The following is a 16,821-nucleotide window of genomic DNA, read 5'->3' as shown; positions in this document are numbered from 1 at the left end:
AGGGAGTCATTTTCTAAGAATTGCCTTGGGGCCTTGTGACATGAAGGAATGGGAGATAAGACAGTGTGGTACTCATCCGGGAGGGCAGTGTTCCAGTTATTTGAAAGGAGTGGCAATAATATAGATTTGAAAAGAGTTGCATGCTTATCCATTAAAATGTCTAAGAATATATCATTTTATTGAGATTTTCTATACCTACTGACATGTAATACGATTTTTTAATGGATAAGATGTTTTCATCATCATCCTCATAGAAAATCCAAGACATCCAGCCGGGCATGGTAGCTCACACCTGTAATCCTAGCACCTTGGGAGGCCAAGGCAGGTCTGTATGCATTCAGAAGTTCGAAATCAGCCTAGGCAACATAGTGAGACTCTGTCTCTACAAAACATAAAACTCATGCCTGTAATCCTAGCACTTTGGGAGGCCAAGGCAGGTGGATTACCTGAGGTCAGGAGTTCGAGAACAACCTGGCCAACATGGTGAAACCCTATCTCTACTAAAGATGCAAAAAAATTAGCAGGCATGGTGGTGGCGGCGGGGGTGGCGCCTGTAATCCCAGCTACTCGGGAGGCTGAGGCAGAAGAATCGCTTGAACCTGGGAGGTGGAGGTTGCAATGAGCCAAGATCGCACCATTGCACTCCAGCCTGGGCAACAAAAGCAAAACTCCATCTCAAAAATAAATTAATAAATACATAAAATAAAAATAAATTAGCCGGGCATAGTGGCACATATCTGTAGTCCCAGCTACTTGGGAGGCTGAGGCAGGAGGATCACTTGAGGCTGGGAGGTCAAGGATGCAGTGAGCCATGATCATACCACTGCACTCAGCCTGGGTGACAGAGCAAGACACTGTCTCAAGGGGGGGAAGAAAAGGAAAAAAAGAAAATTAAAAAAAATCAACTAAAAATTATATTAGAACAAAAAGAGAGTTCAGCAATGTGGACACACACAAGATGTTAAATACAAAAATTCTCAGCCCCTTTACATCCGTCAACGTCATTAGAAAAGATACTAGGAGCCAGGCACGGTGGCTTATGACTGTAATCCCAGACTTTGGGAGGCTCAGGTAGGTGGATCACTTGAGGTCGGGAGTTCAAGGCCAACCTGGTCAACACAGTGAAACCCAATCTCTACTAAAAATACAAAAATTAGCTGGGCATGGTGGTGGGCACCTGTAATCCCAGCTACTCGGGAGACTGAGGGACGAGAATTGCTTGAACCTGGGAGGTGGAGGTTGCAGTGAGCCAAGATCTCGCCACTGCACTCCAGCCTGGGCAATGGAGTGAGACTTGGTCTCAAAAAATAAAAATAAAAAATAAAAATAAAATACTAGGAACTGATACTAGTTCAAAATCACTAGGAATATGGCCTGCGTGGCAGCTCATACCTGTAATTTCAGCATTTTGGGAGGTTCAGGCAGGTGCATCATGTGAGGTCAGGAGTTCAAGACCAGCCTGGCCAACATAGTGAAACCCCATCTCTACTAAAAATGCAAAAATTAGCCAGTGTGGTGGTGCATGCCTGTAATCCCAGCTACTTGGGAGGCTGGGGTGGGAGAATCACTTGAACCCAGGAGGCAGATGTTGCAATGGGCCGAGATCATACTACTACACTCCAGCCTGGGGAACAGAGTGAGACTCATCTCAAAAACAAAGGCCAGACGTGGTGGCTCACACCTGTAATCCCAGCACTTTGGAAGGCCGAGGTGGGCGGATTACTAGGTCAGGAGATCGAGACCATCCTGGCTAATATGGTGAAACTCCATCTCTACTAAAAATACACACGCACACACAAAAATTAGCCAGGCGTGGTGGAGGGTGCCTGTAGTCCCAGCTACTCAGGAGGCTGAGGCAGGAGAATGGTGTGAACCCAGGAGGCGGAGCCTACAGTGAGCTGAGATCACGCCACTGCACTCCAGCCTGGGCAACTAAACGAGACTCCATCTCAAACAATCGCCAGGAATAAGCCAATATATAGTTTGTTTGTTTGTTTGTTTGTTTTGAAAAGAATGACAGCCCAAGTAACTGGAAATATACCACGCTCCTGAATGGAAAAGTTGGTATGAAGATGGTGAGTTTGTTCTATCTAACACATCTATAAATTCAATGCAATCTCAAAAATCACAATATGATTTAACTTACTTGACAAGCTAATTCTAAATTTTATTTGAAAATGTGGGAGAAAACTAAAGGAAAACATTTAAAGTAACTCTATGAGTGGACTTAATGGCTATCTAATGGCTATCCAAATAGAATAAATACAGAACTCAGGCATTTAGTGCATTATTGGACCAGGAAAATGCAAGTTAAAGTAAGATACTACTTTTCACACATTGGCAAAAATTTAAGAGATAACAGTAGGAGTTCAAGACTGCCAGGCAGGAATGTCTTTGTTTACTGCTGATGGAAATCTAAATTGGTAGAGCAAGTCTAAATTGGTACAGCCTACTGAAAGAGTGGTAAAAACACTCATATTCTTCAATCCAGCAAGTGCACTGATTGGTGATGTGCGCCAGATAAACACCATTGAGTACAGAAGGAGGTACATACAAGGACATTCATGGAAGCACTGTTTAAATTGAAAAAGAGGGCCTGTTGGGGTGGCTCATGCCTGTAATCCCAGCACTTTGGGAGACAGAGAGGGATGGATCATGAGGTCAGGAGATGGAGACCATCCTGGTTAACATGGTGAAAACCCGTCTCTACTAAAAATACAAACATTAGCCAGGTGTGGTGATGTGCTCCTGTAATCCCAGCTACTCAGGAGGTTGAGGCAGGAGAATTGCTTGAACCGGGGAGGCAGAGGTTGCAGCGAGCCGAGATCGCACCACTGCACTCCAGCCTGGGCAACAGAGCAAGACCTCGTCTCAAAAAAAAACAAAAAACAAAAAATAAAAAACAAAAAACCAGAAAAAGGAATTGGCATCATCCTAAACGTCTATCAATAGAGTCAAACGTGAACATTCATGTTGTGGATTATTATGCAGAAGATACAAAAGAATGAGGTAGATTAATAAGCAAAACATTTCTGGATCTGTGAGATTACTTCTGGAAGAGATTGGCATTTGAATGGGTAGACTGAGTAAAGATGACCTTCACCAACGCAGGTGGGCATCATCCTATCCACGGAAGGTTCAAATAGAACAAAATGGGGGAGGAAGTGTGAATTTGCTTTTTTTTTTTTTTTTTTTTTGAGATGGAGTTTCACTCTTGTTGCCCAGGCTGGAGTGCAACTGTGCAATCTCGGCTCACCGCAACCTCCGCTTCCCGAGTTCAAGCAATTCTCCTGTCTCAGCCTCCTGAGTAGCTGGGATTACAGGCATGTACCACCACACCCGGCTAATGTTGTATTTTTAGTAGAGACAGGGTTTCTCCATGTTGGTCAGGCTGGTCTTGAACTCCTGACCTCAGGTGATCTGCCTGCCTCGGCCTCCCAAAGTGCTGGGATTACAGGCAAGAGCCACCGAGCCCAGCCAAATTTGCTTTTTTAATCTGGGAAACCCATCCTCTCCTGCCCTCAGTTGTTGATGCTCTTGAATCTTGATCAAGCCTTTGGTCTCAGACCAGGACTTACACCACTGGCACTTCCAGTTCTCAGGCCTCTGGATCCAGCTTGAATTATCCCAATCAGCTTTCCTGGTTCTCCAGCTTGCAGATGGTATTTTGTGGGACTTCTTGGTTTCCATAATCTCTTGAGCCCATTCATCCATCCCACTGGTTGTTTTTCTGAAGAACTCTAATTTAGAGGCTGACTAGATAAGATCTCCAGAACATATTAAGAAAAAAAAACAAGTTGCAGAGTATGAAATTTGCTTAAAACAAGCACATATATTTTTATGTCCTATGTCCTATACTACAAATACATTAAAAAATGTCTGCAAGATGTGTTTATTTTCCTTTATACAGGGTACTGGAATTGGAAGTGGAGATAATGAAAGGACCGTTTACTTTCTTTCTTTTTTTTTTTTTTTGTTGAGATGGAGTCTTGCTCTGTCGCCCAGGCTGGAGTGCTGTGGCTGGATCTCAGCTCACTGCAAGCTCCGCCTCCTGGGTTTACGCCATTCTCCTGCCTCAGCCTCCCAAGTAGCTGGGACTACAAGCGCCTGCCACCTTGCCCGGCTAGTTTTTTGTATTTTTTTAGTAGAGACAGGGTTTCACTGTGTTTGCCAGGATGGTCTCGATCTCCTGACCTTGTGATCCGCCCGTCTTGGCCTCCCAAAGTGCTGGGATTACAGGCTTGAGCCACCGCACCCGGCCGATCGTTTACTTTCAACTGTAATATTTTATTTAAATGTAAATGACTTATGGTTTAGTCTAGATTTTAAAAAAATCAGCTAACTAGAAGAATGAGGTAGCCTTTAATTTTAGTACTAAGGGATAAACAGTATTTCACCCAACAGATGAGAGGGGAAAAATATGAATTAGAGGACATGCCAGTTACTTAGAGATTAGAGGAAGTCAAGACTTTCTGAAAAACAAACTTCCAAATTTTGCCTATACCGCCAGGTTAGTTCAACACAATTCAACCCAAATTAGTAAGTACCTAATGTGTAAAAAGAATTGCGCCAGGTGTTGAGGATAGATCCTGTCCTCACTTTCACAAGCATCTTATTTGACTCATTTGATCTTTGCCATAATATGAGGCAGGTATCAGGATCTTTGCTTTTTAGATGAGACTCACATAAGTAACGTAATGAGTTTGGGCTGAATGACGGAATTTGAACCTGAATATGACTCAAATCAGCATATTTTTTTTTTTTGGATTTTTAATAGAGACTGGGTTTCATTGGCCAGGCTGGTCTCGAACCCGTGATCCACCTCCCTCGGCCTCCCAAAGTGCTGGGATTAAAGGCGTGAGCCACCGTGCCCAGCCCAAAATCAGCATTCTTTTCGTATGCCATCCCCTATCTCCAATGAGGGTGACTGAACAAGTGTGTAGTTCTCCATTATCAAAGTAGACTTTTATGTACCTGGATATTTCGACAATTTTCTGCTCTCCTTCCCCATCCCCCAATCCAATCCATACTATACTACTAAACTTCCTGAAGAGTACTCCCTTGCTCAAGTCTTTTTTTCTTTTGAGACAGTTTCCCTCTGTCGCACAAGCTAGAGTGCAATGGTGTGATGTCAGCTCACTGCAACCTCCACCTCCTGGTTTCAAGTGATACTCCTGCCTGTCTCCCAGGTAGCTGGGATTACAGGCATGCTCCATGCCTGTCTAATTTTTGTATTTTCAGTAGAGACGGGGTTTCACCATGTTGACCAAGCTGGTCTTGGACTCCTGACCTCAGGTGATCTGCCTGCCTCAGCCTCCCAAAGTGCTGGGATTACAGGTGTGAGCCACCGTGCCAGGCCTCAAATCTTTTATCATATGGCCCCACCTTATTAATTTTATTTTCTACTCCTTTTCAGGCATCATATGCCTCAGTTACTTTCCTAGAGATTCCAAGATTGGAATTTCGAATTTCTACTGTTTTATATCGCACTATTTTCTAGGTGCAGCTTGAATACTGCTTCTACCCTGAAGCTTTATCCTCTGAGCACCTCATGGACTGTAGCCAAAGGGCCCTCAAGGCCGCTGGCAGTCTGACAGAAGTGCTCTCCCCTTTCCTCCATAAGCAATTACAACCTGTATGTCTGCAAATCTACATTCCCTCATCCCTCCTTCTCAGTATATGACCTTGCCTTGCTAACTCCAGAAAAACTTCAGAAATCAAGGTGAAGTGTCTTCAATTTCCTAACAGCAAACCTACAGATTTACCATCTAAACCCACCTTTTCTTCCTTTTCCTCATGTAAAGGGCATCTTTCTTCTAAAGCTAATCCTTCCTCCTCTCCCCTAGGATCCCTCCCTTCCTGTTTTTTGAAGGGCCAAGCTTCTCTACTATTAGCTCCTTTCCCAGAAGTATTTGAACATGCCCATCACTCCAGATTTACAAAAACAAAACCTCCAAACCCCATACATTTCTCCTTCACTTACTGCCCTTTTCCCCTCACTTTGACAATCTCAAGCAAAATTCTTTCCCTGGCTTCCATGTGCCCTGCTACTTTCCCACCCCTCATGACTCCTTTCCAACCTCTCTACTCATCTCTTGATTGTTGTCATTCTACCCCTGGGCAGTCAGTGACTATTTATATATTCATGAATCCCAAGTTTGTCCTGAAACCTCTCCTCCTTGTGTCATTATCACAGCTCTTACCAGGGGAACCAGTCACTGGACTACATATCACGATTTATTAACTGCTCTGAAGCTTACCACATAGATGAGGAAACTGGGTTTTGGCTATGTGCCTAAACTACATAGCTTTCAAGAGGCAGAGCCAGGATTTTAGTATGATTGTCTGCAGTCTTTGCATATACACCCAGATAGTCTACATATCTAACTCATTTTACCTGGATAAACTTTACCCTGCCTCATGTTCCCTCACAACCAATGAGCCAGAGGTACAAACCAGAAACCCCGTCACATTGTTTTCTCACTTATTTCTGCAGTCCAATGCATGATCAAGACCACGTAAATGGCATTACCACTGCCACTTCCTTGGATTATACTGCCAACCCCGGCATTCCCAGTCTTGATCCCGTAAGTTTCAGTCTTACCAGTTCAATGATCTAAATCTGAGATATCACTCCATTTAAAAAAACCCTCAGTAGCTTCCTGTGTTCCCCTACAGGATCTAACCACTAACCTACTTCCTTGTGGTCCCAAGCCAGTCTACATTATCAATTCGTTTATTTCCTATCTGATGTCATTCTTCCCCTTACGCCACCTTCTCATTTTAGCTGTAGATTCCACTTTCTCTAAACAATTCTCTACCTCCCAGAGTAGAATAGCTAATCCCAAATTGTCCCTATTTTCCTCACCACACCATACCACTTACCTATTATCAAGCAAATCAATGTGCTTTTTCCTTTACCTCAGTGAAGCTTGAAGCTAGCTTTTGGTTACAAAATGAGCTTCATTTAAAATGTATTCCTGGCCAGAAGCAGTGGCTCACACCTATAATCCCAGCACTTTGGAAGACCAAGGCAGACAGACCACCTGAGGTCAGGACTGCCCCAAATTACCTAAATTTTGTGGTAGAGAGAACCAGAAGTCCAACCTACTATATACAAGGTAAGTATCTTATCTGAAACACTTGGGACCTAGGTCTATACAGGAAATTTATGCTTCATATCCACATACCCTGAAGGTTAACTACTTGTTCCTCAGGGACAATGAAGTGTTGTGTACCTGCATTTTGACCCTGAAGGTTAACTACTTCTTCCTCAGGGACAGTGAATAGTGTTGTGTACCTGCATTTTGACTATAAACCACCATGAGGGTAGGCTAGGGATTTTATAATTGTTGTGTCACAGCTCAGTTTCAGAGGTTGGAGCTTCTTGGATTAGAAATATGCTCAACCTGTAATTTTTATACCTGCCCTATTTTCCTACTTTTTGTAAGAAAATTTGCAGGCTGGGTACAGCAGCTCACACCTGTAATCCCAGCACTTTGGGAGGCCAAGGCAGGTGTAACCACCTGAGGTCAGGAGTTCGAGTCCAGCATGGCCAACACAGGCAAACCCCATCTCTACTAAAAACACAAAAACTAGCCAGGCGTGATGGCACATGCCTGTAGTCCCAACTACTCAGGCTGAGGCAGGAGAATCGCTTGAGCCCAGGAGGCAGAGGTTGCACTGAGCCAAGATCGTTCCACTGCACTCCTGCCTGGGTGACAAGAGCAAGACTGTCTCAACAACAAAAAAGGCCAAATGCAGTGGCTCGTGCCTGTAATCACAGCACTTTGGGAGGCTGAGACAGGCGGATCACAAGGTCAGGAGTTCAAAACCAGCCTGGCCAACATAGTGAATCCCCATCTCTACAAGAAATACTAAAAAATTTAGCTGGGCGTGGTGGCAGGCGCCTGTAGGCCCAGCTACCTGGGAAGCCAAGGCAGGAGACTCACTTGAACCCAGGTGGAGGTGGCAGAGAGCTGAGATCACGCCACTGCACTCCAGCCTGGGTGACATAGCAAGACTGTCTCAAAAACAAAAAACAAAAAAACTGCTAGACTCTTGAGCATCAAGAAGCTGTCACTTTACCTATTTATGGCAAACATATTTGTACAAGGAAAAAAAAAAATGATCTGAAGCCAATGTGACCATAACAAAAAATGTCACTTGTGTCACTTGGTGTTCTAAGTTATCATGATTTCTCATGACATGACCAGTTATGACTTTGCAATGATTTTGCACTATCTATCCAAGTATGGGCAGAGAGTGAGATTAAGGAACTGATTATTTAATGTTTATTGTAATCCTACTATCAATCTGCCTCCTAACTCCAGTCTCAACAGGCTTTAAATCCAAAGGCTTAAATACATTTGCCAACATGTCAAAAAGAACCTTTATTACTTTTTTTGATTGCCACTTATGCTCTCTTGCCAGATGCCTTTGGAGCAGGTGCTTTCTGGGCTGGAGCTTTTTGACCCTTCTGAGCTTTTGGAGCAGGCGCAGCCTTCTGGCCTGTGGCTTTCTGGGCAGGAACCTTCTGGGCTGGAGCCTTTTTACTCGCGGTGGTCATCTTTTTTGCTGGAACTTTAGCAGCAGCAGCAGCAGCAGCAGCAGCAGTACCCTTAGTACCAGGTGCTTTTTTGGGAGAAGCTTTCAGGAGAGCTGCCTTTTGAAGCTTCTTAACTTCATTCTTGATTATTCTGTTCCTCTGAAAATTATCAATGTAAGAAAGCATTTATTGTGTATACATACAATAAACTCCAATTTATGCTGGTTTCAGAAAGGGTATTAAGTGATCTGTTCCCCTGCATCTGAAGAAAAGTAACAATTCCATAAGTACATCATGAAATACAAATGAGGATAAATTCTCCCTTTTTACAGAAAACTCCCAAGAAGCTGGCAGCTTGAAATGGGGTTTGGCTACTGCTCCCCCATTATTCTAAAGCTGTTAAATCTTAAATCTTACCATTTTCTTTGCCTTCATAACTTTAAAACGATCAAAATCTGTCATCTTGGCTTTCTGTTAAAAAAAATAAATAAAAATTATCTCTCTCACACTACCTTGAACTCTCCAACAAAAGGACCAGAATTCAAATGACCCCAAGTTATTACCCTTTCTCTGGCTTCAATCTTTTTGGCCCATCGTGTGGCTGCCCATTTTGTATTGATGTCTGCCTTCTGCCACGCTTGTCGGACATACTTCTGGCGGGCACTAGAACGAGCCAAGACCACAGATCAGCTTTGAAGTCACTCATTATCAAGGACACTTTCTTTGTTCCTTGAAAAGCACTCTTCCTGTTACACTTTTTTCTCTACATAAGACACAATGGCTGGCACACTATGTATTTTACTCATTTTTGTGTTAAGCCAGAAAAGGTTGTAACTTCAAGCATATTTTAATCAAAACTGTAATCCAGTTCCATTTTTTTTTAGAGAGGATCTTGCTTGCCACCCAGGCTGGAATGCAGTGGTACGATCACAGCTCACTGCAGCCTCAACCTTCTTGGCTCAAGGCATTCTCCTGCCTCAGCCTCCCAAGTAGCTGGGCCTACAGGTGCATACCAGCTCACCCAGTTAATTTTTGTACTTTTTGTAGAGACAGGTTCTTGCTATGTTGCCCAGGCTGCTCTCCAACTCCTGGGCTCAAGCAATCCTCCACCTTGGCCTCCCAAAGTGCTGGGATTACAGGTGTGAGCCACTGTACCCAGCCAAGTTCATTTTACGAATTTAAAAACTACCTCTCGGCCAGGCGCAGTGGCTCACATCTGTAATCCCAGCACTTTGGGAGGTCGAGGTGGGTGGATCACCTGAAGTCAGGAGTTCAAGACCAGCCTGGCCAACATAGTGAAACCCCGTCTCTACTAAAAACACAAACATTAGCCGAGCGTGGTTGCAGGTGCCTATAATCCCAGCTACTTGGGAGGCTGACGTTGCAGTGAGCCGAGACTGCATCACTGCACTCTAGCCTGGGTGACAGAGACTCTGTGTCAAAAAAAAAAAGAGAAAGAAAAAGACAGACCCACCCGAAAACAAACAATACAAAAACCCCACCTCTGACTATATATAATTCCACTCGGGCACTGGATGTGTTGAAAACCTTTTTTTTCCTTCTTTTGAGACACGGTCTTGCTCTGTAACCCAGACTGGAGAATGCACTGGCGTAATGTTGGCTCACCGCGACTTCCACTTCCTAGGTTCTAGCAATTCTACTGTTTCATTCACTCAAATAGCTGGGACTACAGGAGTACACCACCACACCCGACTAATTTTTGGACTTTTAGTGGAGACGGGGTTGGCTAGGCTGGTCTCAAATTCCTGGCCTCAAGTTATCTACTCGCCTTGGCCTCCCAGAGTGCTGAGATTACAGGAAGGAGCCACTGCACCCATCCAAGCCATTCATTCTCATAACAAACAAAGTAATTAATGTTAACTCTTAGGCTCTTAAAAAAAAAATTTTATGGTAAAAATTTGTGGCCAAACATCCTAAAAATAAAATCCAAGGTGCTCCGGAATCCAAGGCAGAATTACAAGAGTACCTAGTGAAAAATCCAGGTTACCAAGTATTTTCTACTGCTTTGAACTTTGACAAGTATCCTCAAGCTTCACTCCTAATTGTGCTGCAAACAATGCGGTATGTCACAGTAGCAGCAGCACGGCTATGTTCACTTGAGGCTATTCAAGTGGCATGAGGGGACCACCAGTACTTCCATTATGTGTTAATACACGTACTGCAGTGTCTGTAGCACTCAGCATACAGCAAGTTTTTGACTATTTTTTAAAGTATGCAAAATTACATTATTTAGATCTACTTTATCTGTAGTGGCCACGTGATAGTACGTGTTCCACTGCAACCATCACTGTGAGTTGAACTAACTGTACAGCAACACACTAAAGTGTTTTAATTTTCATGTCAAAAAAGAACCGCTATTCACCGTCTCATTTAAATGTAAGCTAGGGATAAAACCTTTCATGTTAAATACTGTGTAACTGACACACACTAAGAGCTCGCCTAATGATAGCTAGTATCAAAAAACGTAAGACTTAGTATTTTTGTTACTTTAAGCTAAAAGTTTGGCAGAGACCAGAAGAAAAGAGGATGGCAAGTCTAAACAAAGGCAAAGCCCTAAACTACCAGGGTAGAAAAGTGACTTTAAGGCATTTATTTTATTTATTTTCAAGACAGGGTCTCACTCTGTCATCCAGGCTGGAGTGCAGTAGCATGATCATGGCTCTCTGCAGCCTTGACCTCGCTAAAGTGATCGTGCGAACTCAGCGCCCCCGCGGCCCCCCTACCTGGGATTACAGGCACGTGCCACCATGCCCAACAAATTTTTTTGTATTTTTTGTAGACAGGGGTTTCCGCCATGTTGCCCATGCTGGTCTCGAAACTCTTGGGCTCAAGAGACCCTCCCATCGTGGCCTCCCAAAATATTAGGATAACAGGCGTGAGCTATCACCCCCAGGACATTTTAAAAGTAAATAATCTCTGTCTACTTCTATAACGTAAATCCCTCTTCAGGATGGCTCGGAATCTTCCATATTGTTTACTCTAAAACAAACTTTTACTAGTATAAACAAATCTGGGGATGGGAGGGAGGAGTGATGATTAGTGGATAGTTACCTGTGTGGAAACTTGAGGATGAAATCAGTGAGCTGCATGCACTTGAAAGGCATGGCCTGTCTCCTCACTTGAGTGCAAGGTCCATCGACCAAAGCCTAGAACACAAACATCAAGAACTTCAGTGCAAAATCTAACAGCAATTAAAATGGTCAGATGGTTCTGTAAAATTACTTATCCGTTCAGGGCCATCAAACCCACACTACTATTTAAATAAAGTGCTCAGAAAAGACAAGGATTGTCCTATCTGGGTCACGTATGTTTACTTCTTTTGCTCAACACAAACATTTCTCCACACCATTAAATGCTCCTTTTTAAACTATTAGTACCCAATAGAAACCCACCACATGTAATTTACAGGCAACTTTAGGACTCTGATCCCTTTTCATTTATAGCCAGTGGTCAACTTCTTAGTTTGCCTGTCTCAAATACACAGCAGTAAATACAAAAGTGCTTTCTATGTGTTGGATCTGTTCTAAACTCACTTTATGTATAGTAACTCATTTAAAACTAACCAACTTCTCAGTCCATAACTGGCTCTACCTTAAGTGGCTAACACTTAAATTCAATACTAAGAGCTAATTTTAGACTGTGCTTACAACCCTTACCATTACCTGTTTCCTCAATGGTAAAATAAAGCTACCACCCACAGCAACCTCACCTTACACAGCCATCGAGACAATTCATTATTGTCAACTGCAGAGCACATGTCCACTGCCATGTTTAGTAAGAAGTTGTGACACTTACCCTGTTCTGATCAATAACATCTACAATCGCGACCAATTTTCCGGCATGAGGTCCAAAGGAGACGTAGGCCACCCGGCCAACCTCCACGAAGCGCCTGAACACCTAAAAGTGGGGGAGAAAGGACACTGAAACTTACTTATAAATACTTACTAGATATGTTACCTTCTACAGCTAAAGACGACATGGTTAAATTCAGCGAAAAGGAATGCTGCAGGGGAACACCCGCCCGAGCGCCAGGCGCCAACCTGGATGGACGAAATCGGCAGACGCCTCAGTAGCTAAAGCCCGCTCCCACCGCCACCGCCTGCCAGCTCTCAGCTCCGCAAGGCCCAGGCGGCGGGCGGGACAACGCTCTCGCACCACGAGCCGCCTCGGCCGTCCAGCTCCAGCGGCGGAGGCGCGCAAGCGTGGCCCAAGGCGCGCCAGGCCTTGCCGGGCCCTCCACGCGCTCGCCAGCCGCGAGTCCGGGAAGGGTCAGTTTCCGGTGCACAGCCGGCCCGGGGACCCTCACCATGCGCTTCCCGGGACCCTCTGGGAGCCGTTCGGCGCCTCAGCTTCCCAGCAGAGGTGGAGGTCGAGCTGCATGGTCGCCAGCCCCTGAGCCCGCATCAATAAGACTCACCATGTTGGCGGCGTTAGGCAAGAAGGAAGGAGGCCCGCCCAACCGTGCGCATGTGTAGAAGAACGCACCGCCCCTTCGGTAACGAGACGCCGACGTGGGCACCGATTGGTTGGTGCGTGAACCCGTGCGTGCGTAGGCGCAGCTCGCTGGAAAAACATGGCGGAGCCGGCTGGAGCCGAATTGCTTTTTGGCAAAGTTGGGCGGCGAGATTGTCTTTGGTGATTTGGATTGGAGAGCTGCAGGAAGATCATCGCTTAGTAATTTAGGGTTAAGAGTACGGAAGCTATGTCTTCCGTTGATCGCATGCCATTTGACTTCCTTTTTATTTCCCCGAGTTTTACTTGTTGGTTATTCATGGCTTAGTACTAAGCCTGTTCGCTCCTCACGTTCTCTCCCTAATCTCAGTAACTTTGTTAACCTTTCTTTTTTTTTTTTTTTTTTTTTTTTTGAGACGGAGTCTCGCTCTGCCGCCCAGGCTGGAGTGCAGTGGCCGGATCTCAGCTCACTGCAAGCTCCGCCTCCCGGGTTTACGCCATTCTCCTGCCTCAGCCTCCCGAGTAGCTGGGACTACAGGCGCCCGCCACCTCGCCCGGCTAGTTTTTTGTATTTTTTAGTAGAGACGGGGTTTCACCGTGTTAGCCAGGATGGTCTCGATCTCCTGACCTCGTGATCCGCCCGTCTCGGCCTCCCAAAGTGCTGGGATTACAGGCTTGAGCCACCGCTCCCGGCCAACCTTTCATTTTAAAGTAACTCACACTTACAGAAATATTGCTAAACTAGTACAAATAATTTCCATAAGCCCTTCTAGATTCCACAAATGTTACCGTTTTGCACGTGCTATATCATTCTGCCATTTGAGAGGACATTGCCGACCTGATGTCCTTTTATCTCTACTTTTTTTTTTCTTTTTTTTTTTTTTAAGACGGAGTCTCGGTCTGTTGCCCAGGCTGGAGTGCGGTGGCGGGAACTCGGCTCACCGCAACCTCCGCCTTACAGGTTCAAGCCATTCTCCAGCCTCAGACTCCCAAGTAGCTGGGACTACAGGCGCGCGCCACCATGGTGGGCTAAGTTTTTTGTATTTTCAGTAGAGACGGGGTTTCACTATGTTGGTCAGGCTGGTCTCTTAACTCCTGACCTCGTGATCTGCCCCCCTTGGCCTCCCAAAGTGTTGGGATTACAGGCGTGAGTCCCCGCGCCCAGTGTTACATTCTTTTATAGAGACAGGGTCTCCCTCAGTCGCCCAGGCTGGAGTGCAGTGGTGTGATCACGGTTCCCTGCGGCCTCTAACTTCTGGGTGAAGATGATCCTCTTGTCTTGGCCTTCCAAAGTGCTGGGATTACCAGCGGGAGCCACCATGCCCAGCCTATCTATACATTCTTAAAATGTGTATTTCCTAACAACAAAGAGATTCTCTTATGTCGTCAGTACACTTATCAAAATCAGGAAATTAATATTGCAATAGTACTGTTATCTAACCTGCAGTCCTTATTCAAATTTATAAGTTGTTGCTCCTATGTTCTTTGGAGCAAATGGGGAAAAAAAATTTTTTTCCAGGCTCTTGGTCTAATGGAGGATTACAAATTACATTTATTTATTAGGTCTCTAGTTTTTAACTGATAGTTTTAGATTTAACTCAAATTTGTAACATGGGTTTGTTGGAGTTTTATTCAGATAGTGAATTTTTGGTAGAAATGCTATGTCCTTGGTGTATCACATCAGAATACATTCTCTCTCTCGCTCTCTCTCTCTCTATATATATCTATACACACACACACATATATATATTTTTTCCTTTCTTTTTTTTGGAGATGGACTCTCCCTCTGTTGCCCAGGCTAGAGGAGTGCAGTGGGGCGATCTCCGCTCACTGCCACCTCCGCCTCCCGAGTTCAAGCAGTTCTCTGCCTCATCCTCCCAAGTAGCTGGGATTACAGGTGCCTGCCACCATGCCTGGCTAATTTTTGTGTTTTTAGTAGAGACGGGGTTTCACCATCTTTGCCAGGCTGGTCTTGAACTCCTGACCTTGTGATTCACCCGCTTCAGCCTCCCAAAGTGCTGGGATTACAGACGTGAGCCACCGCGCTCGGCCACACACATATGCTTTTTAAAAAGAGATAGGGTCTGGCTGTGTTGCCCAGGCTGGAATGCAATGGCTATTCACAGGTCTGATTGTAGCCTACTACAGCCTTGAACTTATGGGCTCAAGCAGTTCTGCCTCAGCCTCTGGAATAGTTGGAACTACAGGAACACACCACCACACATGGGTTCCCAATATTGTGGTGTTATTTTTTTTTAGATTTTTACCCATGCCAGTGGAGAGAGGTGTTACCTTTTATTACTTGATTAAGGTGATCTTTGCCATGACAGTTCCCAGATGTGTTTCAAGTCTTTCCTCTAAGCTCTATACCAGCATATCTTCCTGAGACTGCTCTAGTAGCCTCCTAAATTCTGTCTTTAATCTGTTTTCTGCTTGGCAGTTAGAGGGATCATTTAAAGAAATAAATCAGATCACATTATTTCCTGTTTTTAACACTTTTAAAATTGCTTTTCACTACATTTGGAATAAAATCTAAACTTCTTACTTTGGCCTTGTATCATATGCTTTAATACCCAGATACACCTTATGCCATCCCTCCTTGTGTTGCAGCCACACTGGTCTTGAATGGGCCAAGCTCTCTCTTCCTCCAGGACCGTTATACATGGTGTCTCTCCTGCCAGGAATGCTCTTCCTTCTGTTAATACTCCTTGTGTAGCAGTGCCAACTTATGTCTTGTATTTTTTCCTAGATATTTTTCTGAGAGTTAACCAGGCTACCACATAAAAAAAATAGGTTAAGTCCCCACCCTTCTTTTTCTAGCTCACCTTCTTCCCCTCAGAGTTATCACAGTTGCAATTGTTTGACTTGTTTTTCTGCCCACTTAGGTGTCGTTTTGTTTCAGTTAGAGTAAGTTCCATGAGGGCAGGACCTTTGCCGTCTTTTCTGTTTTATTTTCTGACCTTAGTCTGGTAACGGGCTCAATAAATAGGTAGTGAATGAATCAGTCTTTAGGTCTTGGTGTCTTGCTTTATAATTTACAAAGCAAACGATATGAATGAAGAAGAATGTTCATTTTAGCTTTTTTTTTTTTTTTTTTTTTGGTAATATCCCCAAACTCGAAATTACCCAAAGGCCCATAAACAAGAGACTGGATAAATTGTTATAATCTATAGCAATGGAGTCTACAGCAACTACATGGAACAATGCAGATGAATTTCATAAATAACACTAACAAATAAGCTGACATATGCTGTATGCTTTTATTTATATCAAATATATGCTGTATGCTTTTATTTATATCAAATTCAAAACAGTCAAGACTACGGTTCTTATAAGTAATGATCATGTTTACCTTTGGTGCAAGCAGCAGTGGCTAAAGGGGAAAAGGGAGCTTCTGAGCTGCTGGCCATGTTGTTTCTTCATCTGGTATTAACTACAGGAGTGTGTAATTTTTGTTTTTAATTTTTTTAGAGACAGGGGTCTTGCTATCTTGCCCAGGCTGATCTGATACTCCTGGCCTCAAGCCATTCTCCTGCCTAAGCCTCCTGAGTAGCTGGAATTACAGGCACGAGCCACCCTGCCCAGCTGAAGTGTTTAGCTTGTGAAAATTCAAAGCCCTATCCATATGGTTTATGCATTTTCTCACAAAATGTATGTTAACCTAAAAAAAAAAAAATTTAATGCAGTTTCCTGGCTGCACAACCAGAGAACTTTATTTGCAGGTCTGGGGAGGGGTAAGAATCTGCATATAAAAACAAGCTCTCAAACACACTTTGAACTTCCTTGAACACATTTTGAGA

General features: G+C 44.1%; 1 protein-coding gene across 2 annotated transcripts; it reads right to left on the bottom strand.

Moving 5' to 3' along the window:
* Positions 1-8,374: 8,374 nt before the first annotated feature.
* LOC105480614 (ribosomal protein L14) lies at positions 8,375-13,107 on the bottom strand. 2 transcript variants are annotated; one of them, XM_011739700.2, is made up of 6 exons: positions 12,987-13,107; positions 12,365-12,466; positions 11,621-11,715; positions 9,112-9,211; positions 8,966-9,019; positions 8,375-8,707 (listed from the first exon to the last, which is right to left on the bottom strand). In XM_011739700.2, exons 1-6 carry the CDS (start codon positions 12,987-12,989, stop codon positions 8,417-8,419), a joined length of 645 nt encoding a protein of 214 aa, XP_011738002.2. In that variant the 5' UTR covers positions 12,990-13,107; the 3' UTR covers positions 8,375-8,416. The 2 variants fall into 2 exon arrangements, with proteins under 2 accessions (XP_011738002.2, XP_070947576.1); XM_071091475.1 differs by lacking the exon at positions 12,987-13,107 and adding an exon at positions 12,876-12,897.
* Positions 13,108-16,821: the final 3,714 nt, after the last annotated feature.

Source organism: Macaca nemestrina, chromosome 2 (genome assembly GCF_043159975.1).
Source record: "Macaca nemestrina isolate mMacNem1 chromosome 2, mMacNem.hap1, whole genome shotgun sequence".
Lineage (NCBI taxonomy): Eukaryota > Metazoa > Chordata > Mammalia > Primates > Cercopithecidae > Macaca > Macaca nemestrina.
This window is presented reverse-complemented; position numbering and strand designations above follow the sequence as displayed.

Excerpts from the sequence above, each read along its gene's own strand:
- LOC105480614 (XM_011739700.2), bottom strand. Across the intron at positions 11,716-12,364 it reads ATGTTATTGATCAGAACAGG|GCTTTGGTCGATGGACCTTG; the intron begins GTAAGTGTCACA and ends TTTGTGTTCTAG. Across the intron at positions 8,708-8,965 it reads TTATGAAGGCAAAGAAAATG|AGGAACAGAATAATCAAGAA; the intron begins GTAAGATTTAAG and ends GATAATTTTCAG.